Source organism: Hyperolius riggenbachi, chromosome 7 (genome assembly GCF_040937935.1).
Source record: "Hyperolius riggenbachi isolate aHypRig1 chromosome 7, aHypRig1.pri, whole genome shotgun sequence".
Lineage (NCBI taxonomy): Eukaryota > Metazoa > Chordata > Amphibia > Anura > Hyperoliidae > Hyperolius > Hyperolius riggenbachi.
The window spans coordinates 214,691,523-214,707,672 of NC_090652.1; the positions used below are offsets into that span (position 1 = coordinate 214,691,523).

Below are 16,150 nucleotides of genomic sequence, written 5' to 3' on the forward strand. Positions count from 1 at the left end.
CTAGACCCCCCTGTTAGTGCCTAAACCTAAGACCCCCCTGTTGGTGCCTAAACCTAAGACCCCCCTGTTGGTGCCTAAACCTAAGACCCCCATGTTAGTGCCTAAACCTAAGACCCCCCTGTTGGTGCCTAAACCTAAGACCCCCCTGGTGGTGCCTAAACCTAAGACCCCCCTGGTGGTGCCTAAACCTAAGACCCCCCTGGTGGTGCCTAAGCCCCCCCTGTTGGTGCCTAAACCTAAGACCCCCCTGGTGGTGCCTAAACCTAAGACCCCCATGTTAGTGCCTAAACCTAAGACCCCCCTGTTGGTGCCTAAACCTAAGACCCCCCTGGTGGTGCCTAAACCTAAGACCCCCCTGGTGGTGCCTAAACCTAAGACCCCCCTGTTGGTGCCTAAACCTAAGACCCCCCTGGTGGTGCCTAAACCTAAGACCCCCCTGTTGGTGCCTAAACCTAAGACCCCCCTTTATTATGTGGATAATAATGTTTTACTAATTATGGATGCAAAAAATATATTCCAATTTACATTACGTACTGATCGCTTTATTTTGTGAATACTGTTTTAAAAACAGTAAGGGATAAAACTTTAAATAATGTTTTAATTATTTAAATAAGATAAATACATTTAGTATTTTCATAAACGTTATTCGGCACGGGTGCATTTTATAAACCTAAATTAACACAAGCTCAGTTATAAATCATTAAACAGCTCCGGGCGCCGTTTGTAAACTTTATTTAGCTCCGGGCGCCGTTTGTAAACTTTATTTAGCTCCGGCGCCCTTTTTTCCTGCTCGGCGCCCATTAAACGTTATTTATTATGGGAGTGAATGGCGGCGCCCTTTTTGTCCACTAGCTGCCTGCACCCTTTTTTCCCAGCTCCGGGCTAGATACAGTTCAGAAGTTAGTAATTGGAGAAAACTGGCGTGAGTCACATTTCAAATTCATCCACAGACCAAAATTTGTCTTTTATATCAAATAATTTGTTCCGCCAGCACATTATACCACTAATTATCCAAAGTGCCATCTTCCGAATATGAACCTTTTCCACTGCTCATGGCCATGCTCTCATATCAAAACATTTTGGAATAAGGTCCTAGACTATATTTATAAAATTTGTAATATAAAATTACCTCTAAAACCCTTGTTATTATTATTTAACTACTACGATAATTCCCCGTCAACACTTTCTTAATCTCTTCAGTCCAGGCAAGGTCTTGGTCCCCTAGCCCACCTCATTTTAATTGCCTCCAGTAATGCAATTTTCAATAAGTGGATCTATCCATCAGTGCCTACGGTGTGGGATGTGAAAGAAGAGCTTACTCACTTGTTCTACCTAGATGGATGCCCTCGCTCATAAAGAAAAACATACTAAGCACCTTTTCAAAGTTTGGAAGTCTTTTATACTGGCCTCATTCTCCACTAGAGAAAAAAAATGACCCTGTATGGAGCACTTCAAGTACACTGGTTGGTATTGCACAGCTCAGCTCCAGGGCACACTGGGTAGGCTAGAAACCTCAAATTAAAAATCGCCCATGAGACATAGAATATATAGAATATTGAGCGATGAACAGGATTGATGCAAGGGATGACCGCAAGGGGGTGGGGGGTTTGGAGGCAGGGTAGGATTGGGAGTTGGCAGTTGGATATTTATCTTTCATCAAGTAAACCTAAAATGTAATGTTGTGTTCTGATGTTGCAGGAAATGCTTTTTTTTTGTTTTTATTTTTTAAATCAGTCTATGAACCGCTAATGCTGTTCATAAAACACTGCAGTAAAGTCATAGTCAGGAAGCCTACTCGGTTTATCTTATCCCTTAAGTGGACCTAAACTCACATACACTTACATTAAGCTTTAGTCCTGGTTTTGATTTCCAAACAGGTCATGATATTTTTTAGACAGTTCGAACGTTAACGCGCGAGAGCAAATTTTTCTGCGCAAAAATCGTTTTTCGCGTGAAAACTGCTAAAACGCGCGAAAAGCCGTGCTAACAGCTGTGCTAACAGTTAGCACCGTTTTGTGAATCAAGCTCTATGTAGGGCAAGTACATACTAAAAGATGAGGTAAACAAACAATAGCTGCCTACGACCCTATTCTGTATTAGATTACATTATAGCAGATACCTGATCTAATAAAGACTTGCACTGCTGCAGCCTGTAACTGTGCAGAGCTACAGAGAAACAAACTGGGTAATGTAGCCTGCAGCCACTGCTGATGTAAAATAACATAACCCCCTCTTGGTGTGCAATATGACAAAAACATTTGTAAAGTAACAAAAAGGACAAATATATTGTATTGAGCTCATTTAAAGATCTGGTATACTGGATCTTTAAACCATAGTGCATCTAATCGCATTGTTCCTATCCTTACCTCGCTTGCCAAAAAATGCTCTGTTGTGCGCAACACTGTTGTCTTACTAAACCCCTTTTACACTTGCACGCTGTGTCGTCCCGTGTTGTATCCAACTGCATCTCTACCACAAGGGCCATGCTAGTCTACAGAGACTTGCACACTTAACGCAATGTGACACTGAACACTGGGAATATCAACTCGCCACATTCCTAACGCAAAGTCTGCAGTGCGTTGCTGCATGATCCGTGCCTACCACACTGATTAAGCAGCAATGCAAGTCAGTGGCCGACACAGCTAGTGCGAACGACTGGAGTGTGGTGCAGTGCGGACAGACTGGAATCCCAGTGAGATACTTCCTTCCCAGCAGTAAGTACGTTACAAGTCGGGGGCAGACTTGTCACTTATACATATGCAAAATCGTCCAAATCCGATTCTCCTCAGTTTATGAACCACCGACTCCTGGTACCCAAAATTGCTCCGACTCCTCGGCTCCGATTCCTCAGTCTAATTTTTACAAAGGCTATGGATTTGGTTCAAAAATACTCAGACTCCTCAGTTTATTGAAACCTCTGACTCCAGGTACCCAAAAATGCTCCGACTCCTCAACTCCGACTCCAACTCCATAGCCCTGCGCCGCACTGTGGTGCCGAGTCATATGAAGGCTTATATCTGCAGTGCGATGCAGTGCTCACACCACATCTCATCGCAAACATTAGGTGCAAAACTGGCCTAAAAGTCAAAGGTTATAAAACCTTCATATAATACAAAGTTGGTATAGCACTAACTACAGTATATGTCGTGGGGGTATGCTGTGAATGTGACGATTTTTGCTTTGTGAGTTAACATTACAATAAGACCTAACACTCTTTAGTTCTACAATTTTATGCTAGTAACTTACTGTGTTTAATATGTGTTATATAAAACCACAGCCTGCCTTCATACAACAGATGCCATGACAATAGACTGCAATAACAAGACTGAGCAAATAGAAGATATCATTACTAAACCACAGACTTCTCTCAAATCTTCCTCACAGGTAACTATTTTTATAGTTAATTGCTTTAAATGGTATTAACAAATCCTATTTTCTACTGCTTATGGAAAGTAGATAAATATAGGGTTTTTGCAATAACATTTCAAGAGGATGTGATACTAGAAAACTAAATTAATGCTGGTATAACCTTATAAATATAAGGTTATACCAGCATTAATTACTTTTCTAGTATCACAATGCATATTAGGTGCAGGTTCATATGTGGTATTCGTGCTTGTGGGCTGGATGAGCGCTGGTGGCACTGGCAGATGCAGAGGAGAGCGGTGTGGAGGGTGAGATATCTTCCATGACTTACCTTCCTACATGCTGCTTTCCTTCACCAACACAGACCAGGGCTGTGGAGTCCGTACAAAAATCTTCCGACTCCAACTCTGACTCCTCAGTTTATGAAACCACCGACTCCAACTCGACTTCAAGTGTGCAAAATGGCTCCGACTCCTTAGTCTAATACTTACCAAGGCTGTGGATTTTGTACAAAAATCATCCGACTCCCGATTTCGACTCCTCAGTTTATGAAATCTCCGACTCTGGGTACCCAAAATTTCTCCAACTCCGACTCCATAGTCCTGGATTTGACTTCTTCTCCAGGGGTATACATGTAAAAAGACTGTTGCTGTAATTTGGGTGGCGGGGAAAGCCGTAAATAGAATACAGTTATCCCCTGTAAATCGATACAGTATCCCCTGTGTGCCACTATAGACACAATTAACATGTCATCTATGCGGCGCCCATTTTACTGATCCGCTGCAAGCGCCCAAATTACCTGCTTAACTTTAGGGAACTGCATGCATTACATACTCCTCTCTGCTGCTGACCAATCACACAACAGGGGGACACTAAGAAATGATGTGGATGTTGGCCTTGGCCTGCTGAGCTTCGGTCTCTCATAATGTGGTGGGGGGGAGGTGCTCAGCACCAGTGCGTGACCCTCACCTCTGGGGACTACAAGCACAGGCCCTGCTAATGTATTAAACATAGATGTCTGCTGAAAATTAGTCCATCTGCCTCTAGAAATAGCTATTTTTGTCAAAAAGCTGTAAAAACCTTCATAAAGCTGAATGACACTGTAACTTCATTCATAACATATGTTGCATAAAAATGTCCTTTGTAATCTCAGTAAAGCCGACAAGTTATTTAATTAGATACAGTTTTGCCTATGGCTGTAGCCTTTGGGTAAAGATGTGAAGTAAAATTGGGGGGATTTGGGGGAGCGGGGAAGGGGGTTTGCATGCTGCCATACATCTACATTCAGGAGAACAGGGTTATTTTAGCATGTGAACACAATGATCTGTGTTACAACAATATATTTTGTCCTTTTCCTGAAAGGACTAAATATATATATTCTGCTGCCAGCGCCACTTCTTCACCCTTCATGTGTCACTGACAGACATGTTGGACATAATTTTGTACAGCTCAAGGAGCTGCAGCCTGAATTTAATTGCATCCTTATGAGGTTACATAAATAATTGACATTGGCAATAATTGTGAACGACACATCATAATCGTCATAAAATGGTAATCCAGTTAGTATATAATTACCGTTAGTGTTTTATTATCTTAAATATTTATCATCTTTCCCTGTTGTCCAGTTAAAATGAACCTCACAATGGGGTTTATTCACAACATTGTGGTAATACTGCCGTGCACAGACAACGCACGGCAGTATTAACCTTACTACCCACAGACAAAACTCTGCTGATGTAGGGGAAGATAAACCATGAGACAGATCTCTCTCAGATCAAACCTGCCTGTCCATACACCGCAGACCGATTAACGATAGATTTCAGCGTGAAATCTACCCGAAAACGCCTTAGCAACACAGCTTCCACTGCCTTCTTGGCCACCCCCAAGTGTAAAATGTTCCCCCTGGTCCTTGTGCTGTGTAACTTCTCCCCTCTCCCACTGGCATGTACGTCACACATGCACCTGGTGCCACGAGGTACAGGCTCTAAGTAACGGGTCACAGTAGATGACCACAAGCGCTGTACCACGTGGCATGTGTGCTACGTCACACATGCACCTGGTGCCACGAGATACAGGCTCTAAGTAACAGGGGTCACAGTAGATGACCACAAGCGCTGTACCACGTGGCATGTGTGCTACGTCAGACGCACCTGGTGCCACATGGGACAGGCACACGGTAACTGGTCACAACAAATGACGTCTGTAGTCACGTCAGCAGAACAGGTGAGAATTTACACAGCATGGGCATCGGGGGAACATTTTATACTTGAGGAGGAAGACAGTGGCCGGGGTCCATTGCATTTGTCAGTCGTCACAATATCGAATGTCGTTACCCCTGCACACCCAATCGAGCACTTTCGACCAGGATTTTCCAGCATGCTAGATCTATGCATTCGCCCAATTTCCGCCCGAAATCGATTGAATCCTTGATCGGGCAGACATGTTGCGGCACCAGTTTTCCAATAGGATGGTTAATTGGGAAAAAGAATCCTCTAGATGTATGGCCAACTTTACTATGTAAATCGCAGTGTGTTGGTACAGTGTGCCTTACAACTGTAATGTTTTCCATTATGCGTTAAGTTTATTCTTTCAGTTCCTTTTAATAATAAATATTCATAAGTAATTCAACCGAGAGTAAAATGAGAAGAGGATTATCAGATAAATATTCATAAGGCAATGAGTGTTGCATCATAATTTAATAGTTTTAATAAAAACAGCAATAAGTTATAATTAGTTTGTTGCTCCAGAAAAATAACCTTTTCTAAACATGCAGTAAATGGCTGGTCTTCAGTCCTGTTTATGTAAGTATTATACAAAACATAAAATGAGCACATTTTTCTATTTCAGACACATGACGCCAGTAATGGAACAAATGGAACACGGAGAAGGTTGAGGAGTGAAAGCTCATATGACATTGACAACATTGTCATTCCCATGAACCTAGTGGCACCGATTAAACTAGAAAAATTACAATACAAAGAAATCATCACACCCAGGTACAACTATTATGTGATACTATTGTGTATGAAAGATTTAGCTTGCCCATAAAGGCTACTCAGATATCCTCCTTTCATTCAGTAACATTGAATGCAAGTACAAAAGGTGCCCAATGTAAAATAGGTATCCATACAAAGATCTGTTGGCCGCCGTAAACTGCAGGCCGATTCCCGATCGATTTCAGCATTAAATATTTGCCACCCACTTACTTTCTAATGTTTTGTGTGTCATATTCCCCCCCACCTCCCGGGGGCCCTGTGCAGTTACTTTACCGTCTGCGCTGCTGCCATCCTCGTACTTTTGTAATTGCACCACCTTGTTGTTGCCGGCGTTATGGCATGTGGGGCGCATGTGTGACGTCACCTGCTATATGCTGGTAGTCACATTGGACCAGAATGCCAGAGTACGCTGGACACAGCTCTAGATACTAGCGGACGGCAAGACAGGTATGCAGGTATACAAGTATAACAGCTTCAGGAACGGGGTGGGAGGGGGGGTAGACTTAAAACACTAGGGGGGACTGTGGCCAATGGTTTCCGTCTCGTTCCCCGTTTGTGATTATTGCTGCACACCAAGCATGTCGGCCTGAGGTTTTCCAGTATGTCCAGTCGATAGATGTGACCAAATTCAGCCTTAAATTGGTTGCATCATTGATCAGGCATGCTCTTGGCGTCACTGATTTTCATCCAATTTAATTATAATTATTGAATTGGATGGTTGATTTGCCGCCAAGTCGCGTAATCTATGGGCACCTTAAATCTATATAAAGAAGGGACTCTGAGTATGGGCAGAAAACATTTGCAGACCTTACTATACTTGCAGTCAGGGCTGGATTTCTGGCAAGGCCACATAGGCCATGGCCTAGGGCACCAGAAATTTAGGGGCGGCTGAGTGAGGAGCAGTAAAGCTGTTCTATGCAGCCATCCCTATATACAAAGACAGAGTTAACCTTTGAACTCTCTATCCTGTACTTGTTTCGTCACTGCATGACCTGTAAGCTCTTTTCTGAAGGTACACATAAACATAACTCTCATGGTGACACAATGGTTCCATCATTAACGAGATGGCAATCATAACATAAAAGTTCTTAAGGAAAACATAATTTATAATCTATACACATATTACTAAAATAGTTATTGTCTGTGACATCCAATGATGGAAAGTAAGGATAATTCTCATTGTGGCACACAGAGATAACAACCATACAGCCAGTATCGTTGGCCTTGGGCGGTAAAAAGTACAAATCCGGCCCTGCTTGCAGTGTGTTTCAGCTTTCCAATGCACCCCAGGTTTACCTTAGCCAAGTATGTGTCCAAGCATTCCAGTACCACCAAAGCTTATTAGCTCAGTAGCATGTCCTTCTTTCCCGGTGTGTTTCATACAGGGCCATATTCTATTTACATTTCTCCTGAGGTTTGAAAGTAGATATTTTCAAACCTTATAAATAAAATACTTTTAGAGCCTTCACCAAGCAAGAAATTACTCAAAATTAGTTTGAAACCTAATTTTTTAGTACTTCTTTAAATTCTTAGTACTGAAAATACTTTTTTAGTTATGATTACAAATGATCTCCTTGGAGAAAACGCAGGAGAAAAGTAAACAGGATATGGTGGCACATAGTGTATGGCAGCTTCTCAGTAGCTACATACTAGTAGGAGCATCCTTATGGATTGGCTAGTGGAAGAATCGGGACCACAGAGGATGGGTTGGGTGAAGTAGTGGACTTCTGTAACATACGGGGAAGAGAGGGATTGCTGAAGCTCAAGGAAAGGGGAACTGCAGGCTCAGAGGGAAGAGGGTATTCGAGGTGTTGGTAAGCAAGAAGAGGAGACTTACAAGCATTCTGAGACATAAAAAGCGCTGTTTTAACGGGCTCTACCCCCTGCATAGGCCTCTCAGTAGGCTGAGGTCACGCTGCTGTTCTCAAAGCACCCCACTAGTGCCACGCTGTCCTCTCTCCGTGTCCCCACACTTGCTAGTTTTGTTGCATTCGCGACTCATCATATGCTCCTGATGAGACGCAAGTGTGGGAAGGTGGAGAGGACAGCATGGCACTAGCTGGACGCTTTGGGAACAGTAGCGCAACCTCAACCTACCAAGTGGGCTACACACGGGGTAGAGTCTGTTAAAACTGCATTTTTTATGTCTCAGCATGTTGTAAGTGTACACTCATTTTATAAATACATTTTAAGTACGGTTTTACCCCATGGTTGCCCCAATATGTTTTATTTGAGGTGATATGGTATAACAAGCCTGATTGGAAGAAGTACCGCAAGGAGGATTCTATTTAGGCGGGGGGCAGCCAGATGACCCCATAGGTGCTGCAGACCTTATCTAATAGAAGGTCAAGTTCCAATGGTGAGTGGCCACTGCGTGGGGTGTGGTGGTGGTGCATTACACCAGAAGGTTCATTGAATCGCTCTAGCTGGAATACCTATTGAGGAGTGCTTCGAAGTGAATTGGACTATTGTGTTTGGTTCACACTAAGGACTAGACAACCATTGAGCGCTGACCTATTTGAGCATTGTTGATACTTTGTTTTTTAAGGAGGGCACCACCAAGCAAACATCCTTGTTTCTATCTGCCCAGTATATTTTATTTCTAAGTCTTTATTCTATGTATAATGCTGTGGGTGCATTCTATTTAAAGTTCATGATTAATTCAGTTTCTTTCTTAAGCCTTAACCCTTGTTTTTTATATTTGATTTTTCTCCCACCTGTAGTTGGAAAGAGCTGGTTTATGGGCCCCTAAAAGTCTCTCATAATGAAGTGGTGAGTGTTTATTATGGGAAAGTTTTACACATCTGTTTGTTTGTTTGTTTGTTTTTTACATGGTTTTCAATGAAGGTAACCTTTTTCTATGTACAGTATTTTTCACTCTATACTCATTTTCACATGCTGAGGTTTGTGGAAGGTGTTCAATTATGATGGTGAGTATATATTATTATTATATCTTCTGTCCTCAGCTGGAAGACCTATCAGATGAAGCATATGCCCGCCGGCATGAGAAGGACGAGCAGAGAGAAAAGAGACTCTGGTCATTTTGGCATCTAAATAAATGGCCCAAGAAGAGCAGGTAAACTGTCTGAGATAGAGTGGAATTTTAGCTGAACTTTTTTGGAGGGTAGTGTTGCAGATGTTACAGACTTGGTGACCTATTTGTAGACAAGACAGGACTCAGAACATCTATATTGTGCTTTTCTCCTAAAAGCACCAGAACTGCAGCCACTAGGGTGCGCTCTTTAGGCAGTACCAGTGTTAAGAAGTCTTGCCCAAAGTCTCCTACTGAATAAGTGCTTTCTTACTGAACAGGAAGAGATGAGATTCTAACCTGGTCTCCTGTGGCAGAGGCAGAGTCCTTGACAGTACATTATCCAGCCATATTTAAATAATCTGATTATTAACAGTGGCAATCACTGCCTTGAGCATCTACCGTAATCAACCTAAAGGGGCAATCTGAAGTTTTGGATCACCATTTGACAAAAATTAAAAACAAGAAAATAAGGCAGTTCAAGCGCCATTGCATGGTGGCCATGGATCACCACTGTAAACAAGAATTATGTCTGAAACAAACACTCCTATGACACCTACTGTAGAACACCCCACAATAAATATAATGATGGTCACTTGATTTCTAATAAGAAACATTATTGGTGATTGTGGCAAGCTATAATACTTTGCAAAAGTGGAAATCATTTCAGATGCCACCTCTTATGTAAGTATGTTGATTATAGATGATCATTGAGATACAAAACACCCGCTTGCATGCCACTTGATGCAAATTGTATGCATTTTGCGAATTGGGCTAATTAAATGCGCTTTCTGTCAGTTTAGATCGTTCTAGTTCCAAGCTGTGTCTGACATGCAATAAATATGCACTCAGGCCACAATTATATGCATTTTATTGCCAACGAAATCTAGTTTTGCCTGTGACAAAAAAATGTAATCTGCGTGTTGGTGAGTGCAGGCCATGTCACACAATGCTAATCAATCTGTATTGCCGCCTCTAACCAATGCATTGCTTGCTTGGCTTCACAGCCTGAAGGCAGAAAAGGTAGTAAAATGGAGAGCAGTGTGCTACGCATTGGTGAGATGCCGGGACGCTGGTGAATTAACACACTGTGCTGTGGCCCACACCCTCCAACACGCAGATTGTTTGCCACTTTCCATACTTGCTGGCTCAATCCTGGTAATCTGCAGATCTCCAGAGAAGTGCAGAAATTTCTGACAATCACCATCTTAATAAATAGCCCCCTTGGTCTGTTATTACTTATTACTGTATGTGTTACAGGAGAGATATTCCTTCAGATCCTGATTAAGTGAACAGAATTTTGCCTTCTGTAACAGTGATTACCGTATTTTTCAGACTATAAGATGCTCCTGACCATAAGACGCACCTAGGTTTAGAGGACAAAAACCAGGGGGAAAAATATACTAACCCTAATGCACCCATGGTGAAGGGGCATCTTGTGGATTATGCCCCCTTTGTACCTCAGGCCCCTTCCACCTTTTGTGTCCTCCTCTGTCCCCCCTGTGTCCACCTCTGTCCCCCTTGTGTCCTCCTTTGCCCCCTTTTGTCCTCCTGTGTTCCCCATGTGTCCTCCTTTGTCCCTCATGTGTCCGCTTGTGTCCTCCTCTATGCCCCTTCGTGTCCCCGTGTCCTCCTCTGCATGGGCACAGTAAAGGGAGTCCCCGACATTGCGGCAGGTTGGAAGTTTGTATTGGCAGGTGTTCAGAAGTCAGGAATTGTCTGCATTTGGACTATAGTGACACAGTAACTTTTAATTCCCCATTTTTGGGGGAGAAAAAGTGAGTCTTATAGTCCAAAAAATACATTATACCAAAGATTTTTCTACAGATTACAATAATATGTTTTTCTGCAAAGTCCCAATACTTAACTAACTGGAGACCGCTCCACGCCCATGGGCGTGGCCGCGGCGGCAGCCCCAGGACCGCCGTCCTGGGGCTACATTTTGCAGGAGATCGCGCGCAAGCTGCGCGCGCATCACCTGCTCGGGGGGCTCCGCCCCGCCTTCAGGACTGTTAGACGGCAAAACCGCCAACTTTAGTTAGTACAGCGCTGCGATTAGCAGCAGCGTTGTACTGGGGACAGCCGTGTGACACGGCTGTCCCCCTGGGGGACAAGAGATCGATCGGCTCTCATAGGCAGAAGCCTATGACAGCCAATCGCCAGGATTGGCTGGCTGGGGGGGAGGGAGGGGATTGAAAAATAAATAAGTAAAAATAATAGTCAAAAATTATTTTAAAAAAAACAATCATAAATATTTATTTAAAAAAATAAACCCTGTTTTTTGGGGGAAAGGGGGGGGGGGGGAATCACTCGTGTGCTGTGTTGTGTGGCCCTGCAGCTTGGCCTTAAACCTGCAGTGGCCATTTTACTAAAAATGTGCTTGGTCTTTAGGGGGGTTTACCACTGTGGTCCTCAAGTGGTTAAACTAAGTCCACACTGCATTGAATTCCTTCTGTGGATGGTAGAGCAGATGCAACCCATGTCCACAGATCCCTACATTGTGTCCGTTACATCAGACATCCCTTATGTAGCATGCTATGTATGACATGCCCACTGTTCAAACTTGTGTACCCCACAAACATGCAGTCCACTTATTGGAAGGGAACAGAAGCAACGGATCCTATTCCCACCTATGACCAACACATCTCTTGATCTGCTGCTGTCCGATCCGATAAACAATCCATTTTCAGTGTCATTGTTAACCTAGCAAAAGAGAGTTAACCCTTTGCACACTCACATGCAAGTGTTCAAACTAATGCATTTACAGGAATCAATCATCCAGGTACTATAGACAAGATAAAAATAGAGTGGTTCCACCCCTAAGTATTCCAGCACTACAATTTCAAACTGATGAAAAGCGGGGTTTTCTTAGAACCAATATTCTTTTATTTATTCTTCATTCGTAATATCTTCAAATTGCGGACAAGACCTGTAGATACAAAACCAGACCTCCAATTCACATAAAAAGACTGCCTGACACGTGTTTCACAGCCAAAAGCCGCATCCTCAGAGGCACACCGTATACAAACATCCGTGGGCCTACAACAAGTAACACCGCAATCTGAAGTCTAGAGAAAGGCTGTAATCAGCGACGATCCCATGTGTGCATGGGCTGCAAGAGACCCAGGTCATCCAGGTACTACTGCAATTTCTACAGCTAAGTTAAAAGCTGGGGTCTTAGTTACAAAAGAATGCATTCCCTTGCATAGTCACCTACACTGCGCAGAAGTACCCAGGTATTCGTAAGTGTCCTAACTGAACCTGTAACATGCATAGTGCAGACGTGCAAACATTCATTGCATCTAACCTATCTAAAAGATTAGGAGCACACATCCTGATGTCCTCTCCTGGGACAGATCAGTGCATCAGACAAAACTCACCAGGGGGCTAACGAGTTATAACACTTACGAATCTGTGCAGTGTCGATGACTATGGTTAAACCACCCTAAAGACCGGGCAATTTTTCTGTTAATTGTCCACTGCAGCCTTAAGGCCTAGCTGCAGGGCCGTACAACTCAGCACACTAGCCCTCCCCCCCCCCCTTTCTAATCACTGCCAGGATGTTTATTTTATATATATATATATTACAGTATTCTATTTTTTTTTAAATACATTTCCTTATTTATTATTTATTTTTCAAGACCCCTCCCTCCCACCGCCAGCTAATCCCTGTGATCAGCTGTCATAGGCTTCAGCGATCCCTTGCAAACTCTGCTCACAGGAATGCACGCCAATTGGCGTTAGGCGGTCCTGGGGCTGCCGCGTCGTGCCAATAGGGATGCAACAATCTTCAAGTAGTTAAAGTGAACTGAGCACTTTATTCCTTCTTTTTTTAATGAACCTGGTAATTGTGTTGTTGGGGGGGGGGGGGCACCTTTACTTACATATGGGGTGCTGCTCCTCTAGCCCCCAGCCTCAGCTTGAGAAGATGGTGCATGCCGTATAGGTCGGAGACGAGAGGATCAGCACCCCATAGGTAATTAATGGTGGTCGTCCCCCCCCCCCCCAATTACACACATCATTACCAACGTACCTCTTATGGGAAGGTTTATTTTTTAGCTCTTTTAAATCCATTTAAAAAACTAATGATACAATCTTAATTGATTGTACAATCTTTCCACTTTTATGTAATATGAAGAACTATCTGAGGTATGTATTCCAAGTATATTCACTCTATTTACCCTTCTACTACATAGATTTGGTAAAATTGTGCAATCAAGATTGTATCATTAGTGGGCACCTTTATAGTGGTTGTAAAGCAGTACAGGTAATCTTTTTCTAGTACTGGCCTGGAAGTACTGTATGGCCCCACCGGCAGGATATGCTTTCTGCTGTGATAGCCTTATGTATAAAGTATTTTGCTTACTGATTATATGTTAGATCTCAAGAGTGTCTTCTATGTCAGTAGATAGTGAATGCAGTTTTGTATTTCAGATCTTCCTGTCACAGGTTTAGTGCATGGTCAGAAAATGACTTTCCTTGTAATGAAGAGAACTGCAGTCCAAATTGCTTGTCTCTGATCTCTTGTGACACCCCATCACCCAATGGCAACAGCCAGTCGCCGGCTGAACTGGAGCTGTACAAGGTAAACAAACCTTTCTCCATTGTGATATCAGATAGTCCCATGAATATGCAATATGCTTTCTAATGCTGAACTGATTACATGTGCTGAATAGAGAATTATATTAGAGCTCCTGTCACTAAGGATACTGGGCCTTGTGCACTAAAAGTGGTGCAAGAACAGTTTCACAAATCTTTATTTAAAGGAAATGTCCGAGTGGAAAAAAAAAAACCTACTTACCCGGGGCTTCCGCAAGCCCCTTGGAGCCGATATGTCCCTTGCCGCAGCTCTGGTGTCCTTAGGTCCCCTCTGATTCCGACCTCGCCGGGTTGGCATATTCTGCGAGTGCCTCACTGCTTGCGATCACGTGGCCTGGAGCGTCTGCGCTGGCACAAAACTACTGCGCAGAACGCTCCCAGCAACTGCGGTGAAGAGGATACCAACCTGGCGATGTCAACAGAGGGGACCCCAGGGCACCAGAGCTGCGGCGTGGGACATATCGGCTGTCAGGAGATGAAGGAAGCCCTAGGTAAGTAGAACTTTTTTATTGTCCTCGGGTTTGTCCTTTAAAGAGACTCTGTAACATTAAAAAGATCCCCTGGGGGGTACTCACCTCGGGTGGGGGAAGCCTCCGGATCCTAATGAGGCTTCCCACGCCGTCCTCTGTCCCACGGGAGTCTCGCCGCAGCCCTTCCAAACAGCCGGCGACTGTGCCGACTGTCAGTTCAATATTTACCTTTGCTGGCTCCAGCGGGGGCGCTGTGGCGGCTTTCCGTTCCGAACTACACGGAAATACCCGATCTCATTCGGGTCCGCTCTACTGCGCAGGCGCAGGACACTTGCGCCTGCGCAGTAGAGCGGACCCGACGGCGATCGGGTATTTCCGTGTAGTTCGGAGCCGACAGCAGTCAGAGCGCCTGCGCAGGAGCCAGGAAGGTAAATATTGACGTCACCGCTGCACAGACTCCACGGAGGGCTGCAGCGAGACCCCTGACGGATGGAGGACGGCGTGGGAAGCCTCATTAGGATCCGGAGGCTTCCCCCACCCGAGGTGAGTACCTTCCAGGGGATCTTTTCATGTTACAGTTCCTCTTTAAAGGACAACTATAATAGGAGGAATATGGAGGCTGCATATTTATTTCCTTTTAACGGGAACCTAAACTGAAGAAAAAAAAATACTTTAATGTACCTGGGGCTTCTACCAGCCCCGTGGCCACCATGTGCCCACACTGTCACTAAATTGATCCTCCAGTCCCCCACAGTGACCCTCTTCCAGCCAGCCAACTGTCGAGTAGAAACAGAGGGTCGCTGAGGGGGACCGGAGGATCGCATTGTGACAGCGTGGTTACAGGGTGGCTGCAGGGGGCTGGTAGAAGCACCAGGTAAGTTAGATTTTTTTTTTTACTTCAGTTTAGGTGCACGTTAAACAATACCAGTTGCCTGGCTATCCTGCTGTTCCACTGCCTGTAATACTTTTAGCCACAGACCCTGAACAAGCATATGCAGATCAGGAGTTTCTGACATTACTGTCAGATCTGACAAGATTAGTCACATGCTTGTTTCTGGTGTTATTCAAATACCACTGCAGCCAAATAGATCAGCAGGGCTGCCAGGCAACTAGTATTGTTTAAAAGGAAATAAATATGGCAGCTTCCATATTCTTCTCATGTCAGTTGGTTGTCCTTTAAAGGGAACCTGAAGTGAGAAGCATACATATTTCCTTTTAAATAATACCAGTTGCCTGGGTATACTGCTGATTTATTTGGCTGCAGTAGTGTCTGAATCACAACAAGCACGCAACAAATCGGGGAAGACTCAGGTCAGAACACCTGATCCGCATGCTTATTCATGGATTGTGGTTTAAAGTATTTGAGGCAGATGATCAGCAGGGCAGCTTAAATATTTCAGCCTCCATATTCCCCACACTTTAGGTGTGTATGGACAGTGGGATCGCCCACAGCAGACTCGCTTAGGGTCTGCTCACACTTATCCTTCCGACTACTGCAAATGATACTTCCAATTTCTAAATTGTACGATTTTTGGGGGTTTTGTCACTTGATTTTTACTTTGCAATTTTTGTGCTCGTTTTCATGTTATTTATATTTTTTGCATACAAATGAAATTAATTTACATAAGAACGTTGCTAATTAACTTCAAAATCGAATGCAATATTTCGCATGATATTGCGTTTTCTCT

General features: G+C 43.7%; 1 protein-coding gene across 4 annotated transcripts in view; it reads left to right on the forward strand.

The window, feature by feature from the left end:
- The window catches only part of KANSL1L (KAT8 regulatory NSL complex subunit 1 like), a 106,866-nt gene that overhangs the window by 76,438 nt on the left and 14,278 nt on the right, over window positions 1-16,150 (forward strand). For all 4 annotated transcript variants that reach the window (XM_068245172.1, XM_068245169.1, XM_068245170.1 and 1 more), the window contains exons 10-14: window positions 3,278-3,384; window positions 6,214-6,362; window positions 9,086-9,134; window positions 9,329-9,438; window positions 13,828-13,978. In XM_068245172.1, the coding sequence (XP_068101273.1) occupies window positions 3,278-3,384; window positions 6,214-6,362; window positions 9,086-9,134; window positions 9,329-9,438; window positions 13,828-13,978 (566 nt within the window). The remainder of the gene's footprint in view (window positions 1-3,277; window positions 3,385-6,213; window positions 6,363-9,085; window positions 9,135-9,328; window positions 9,439-13,827; window positions 13,979-16,150) is intronic.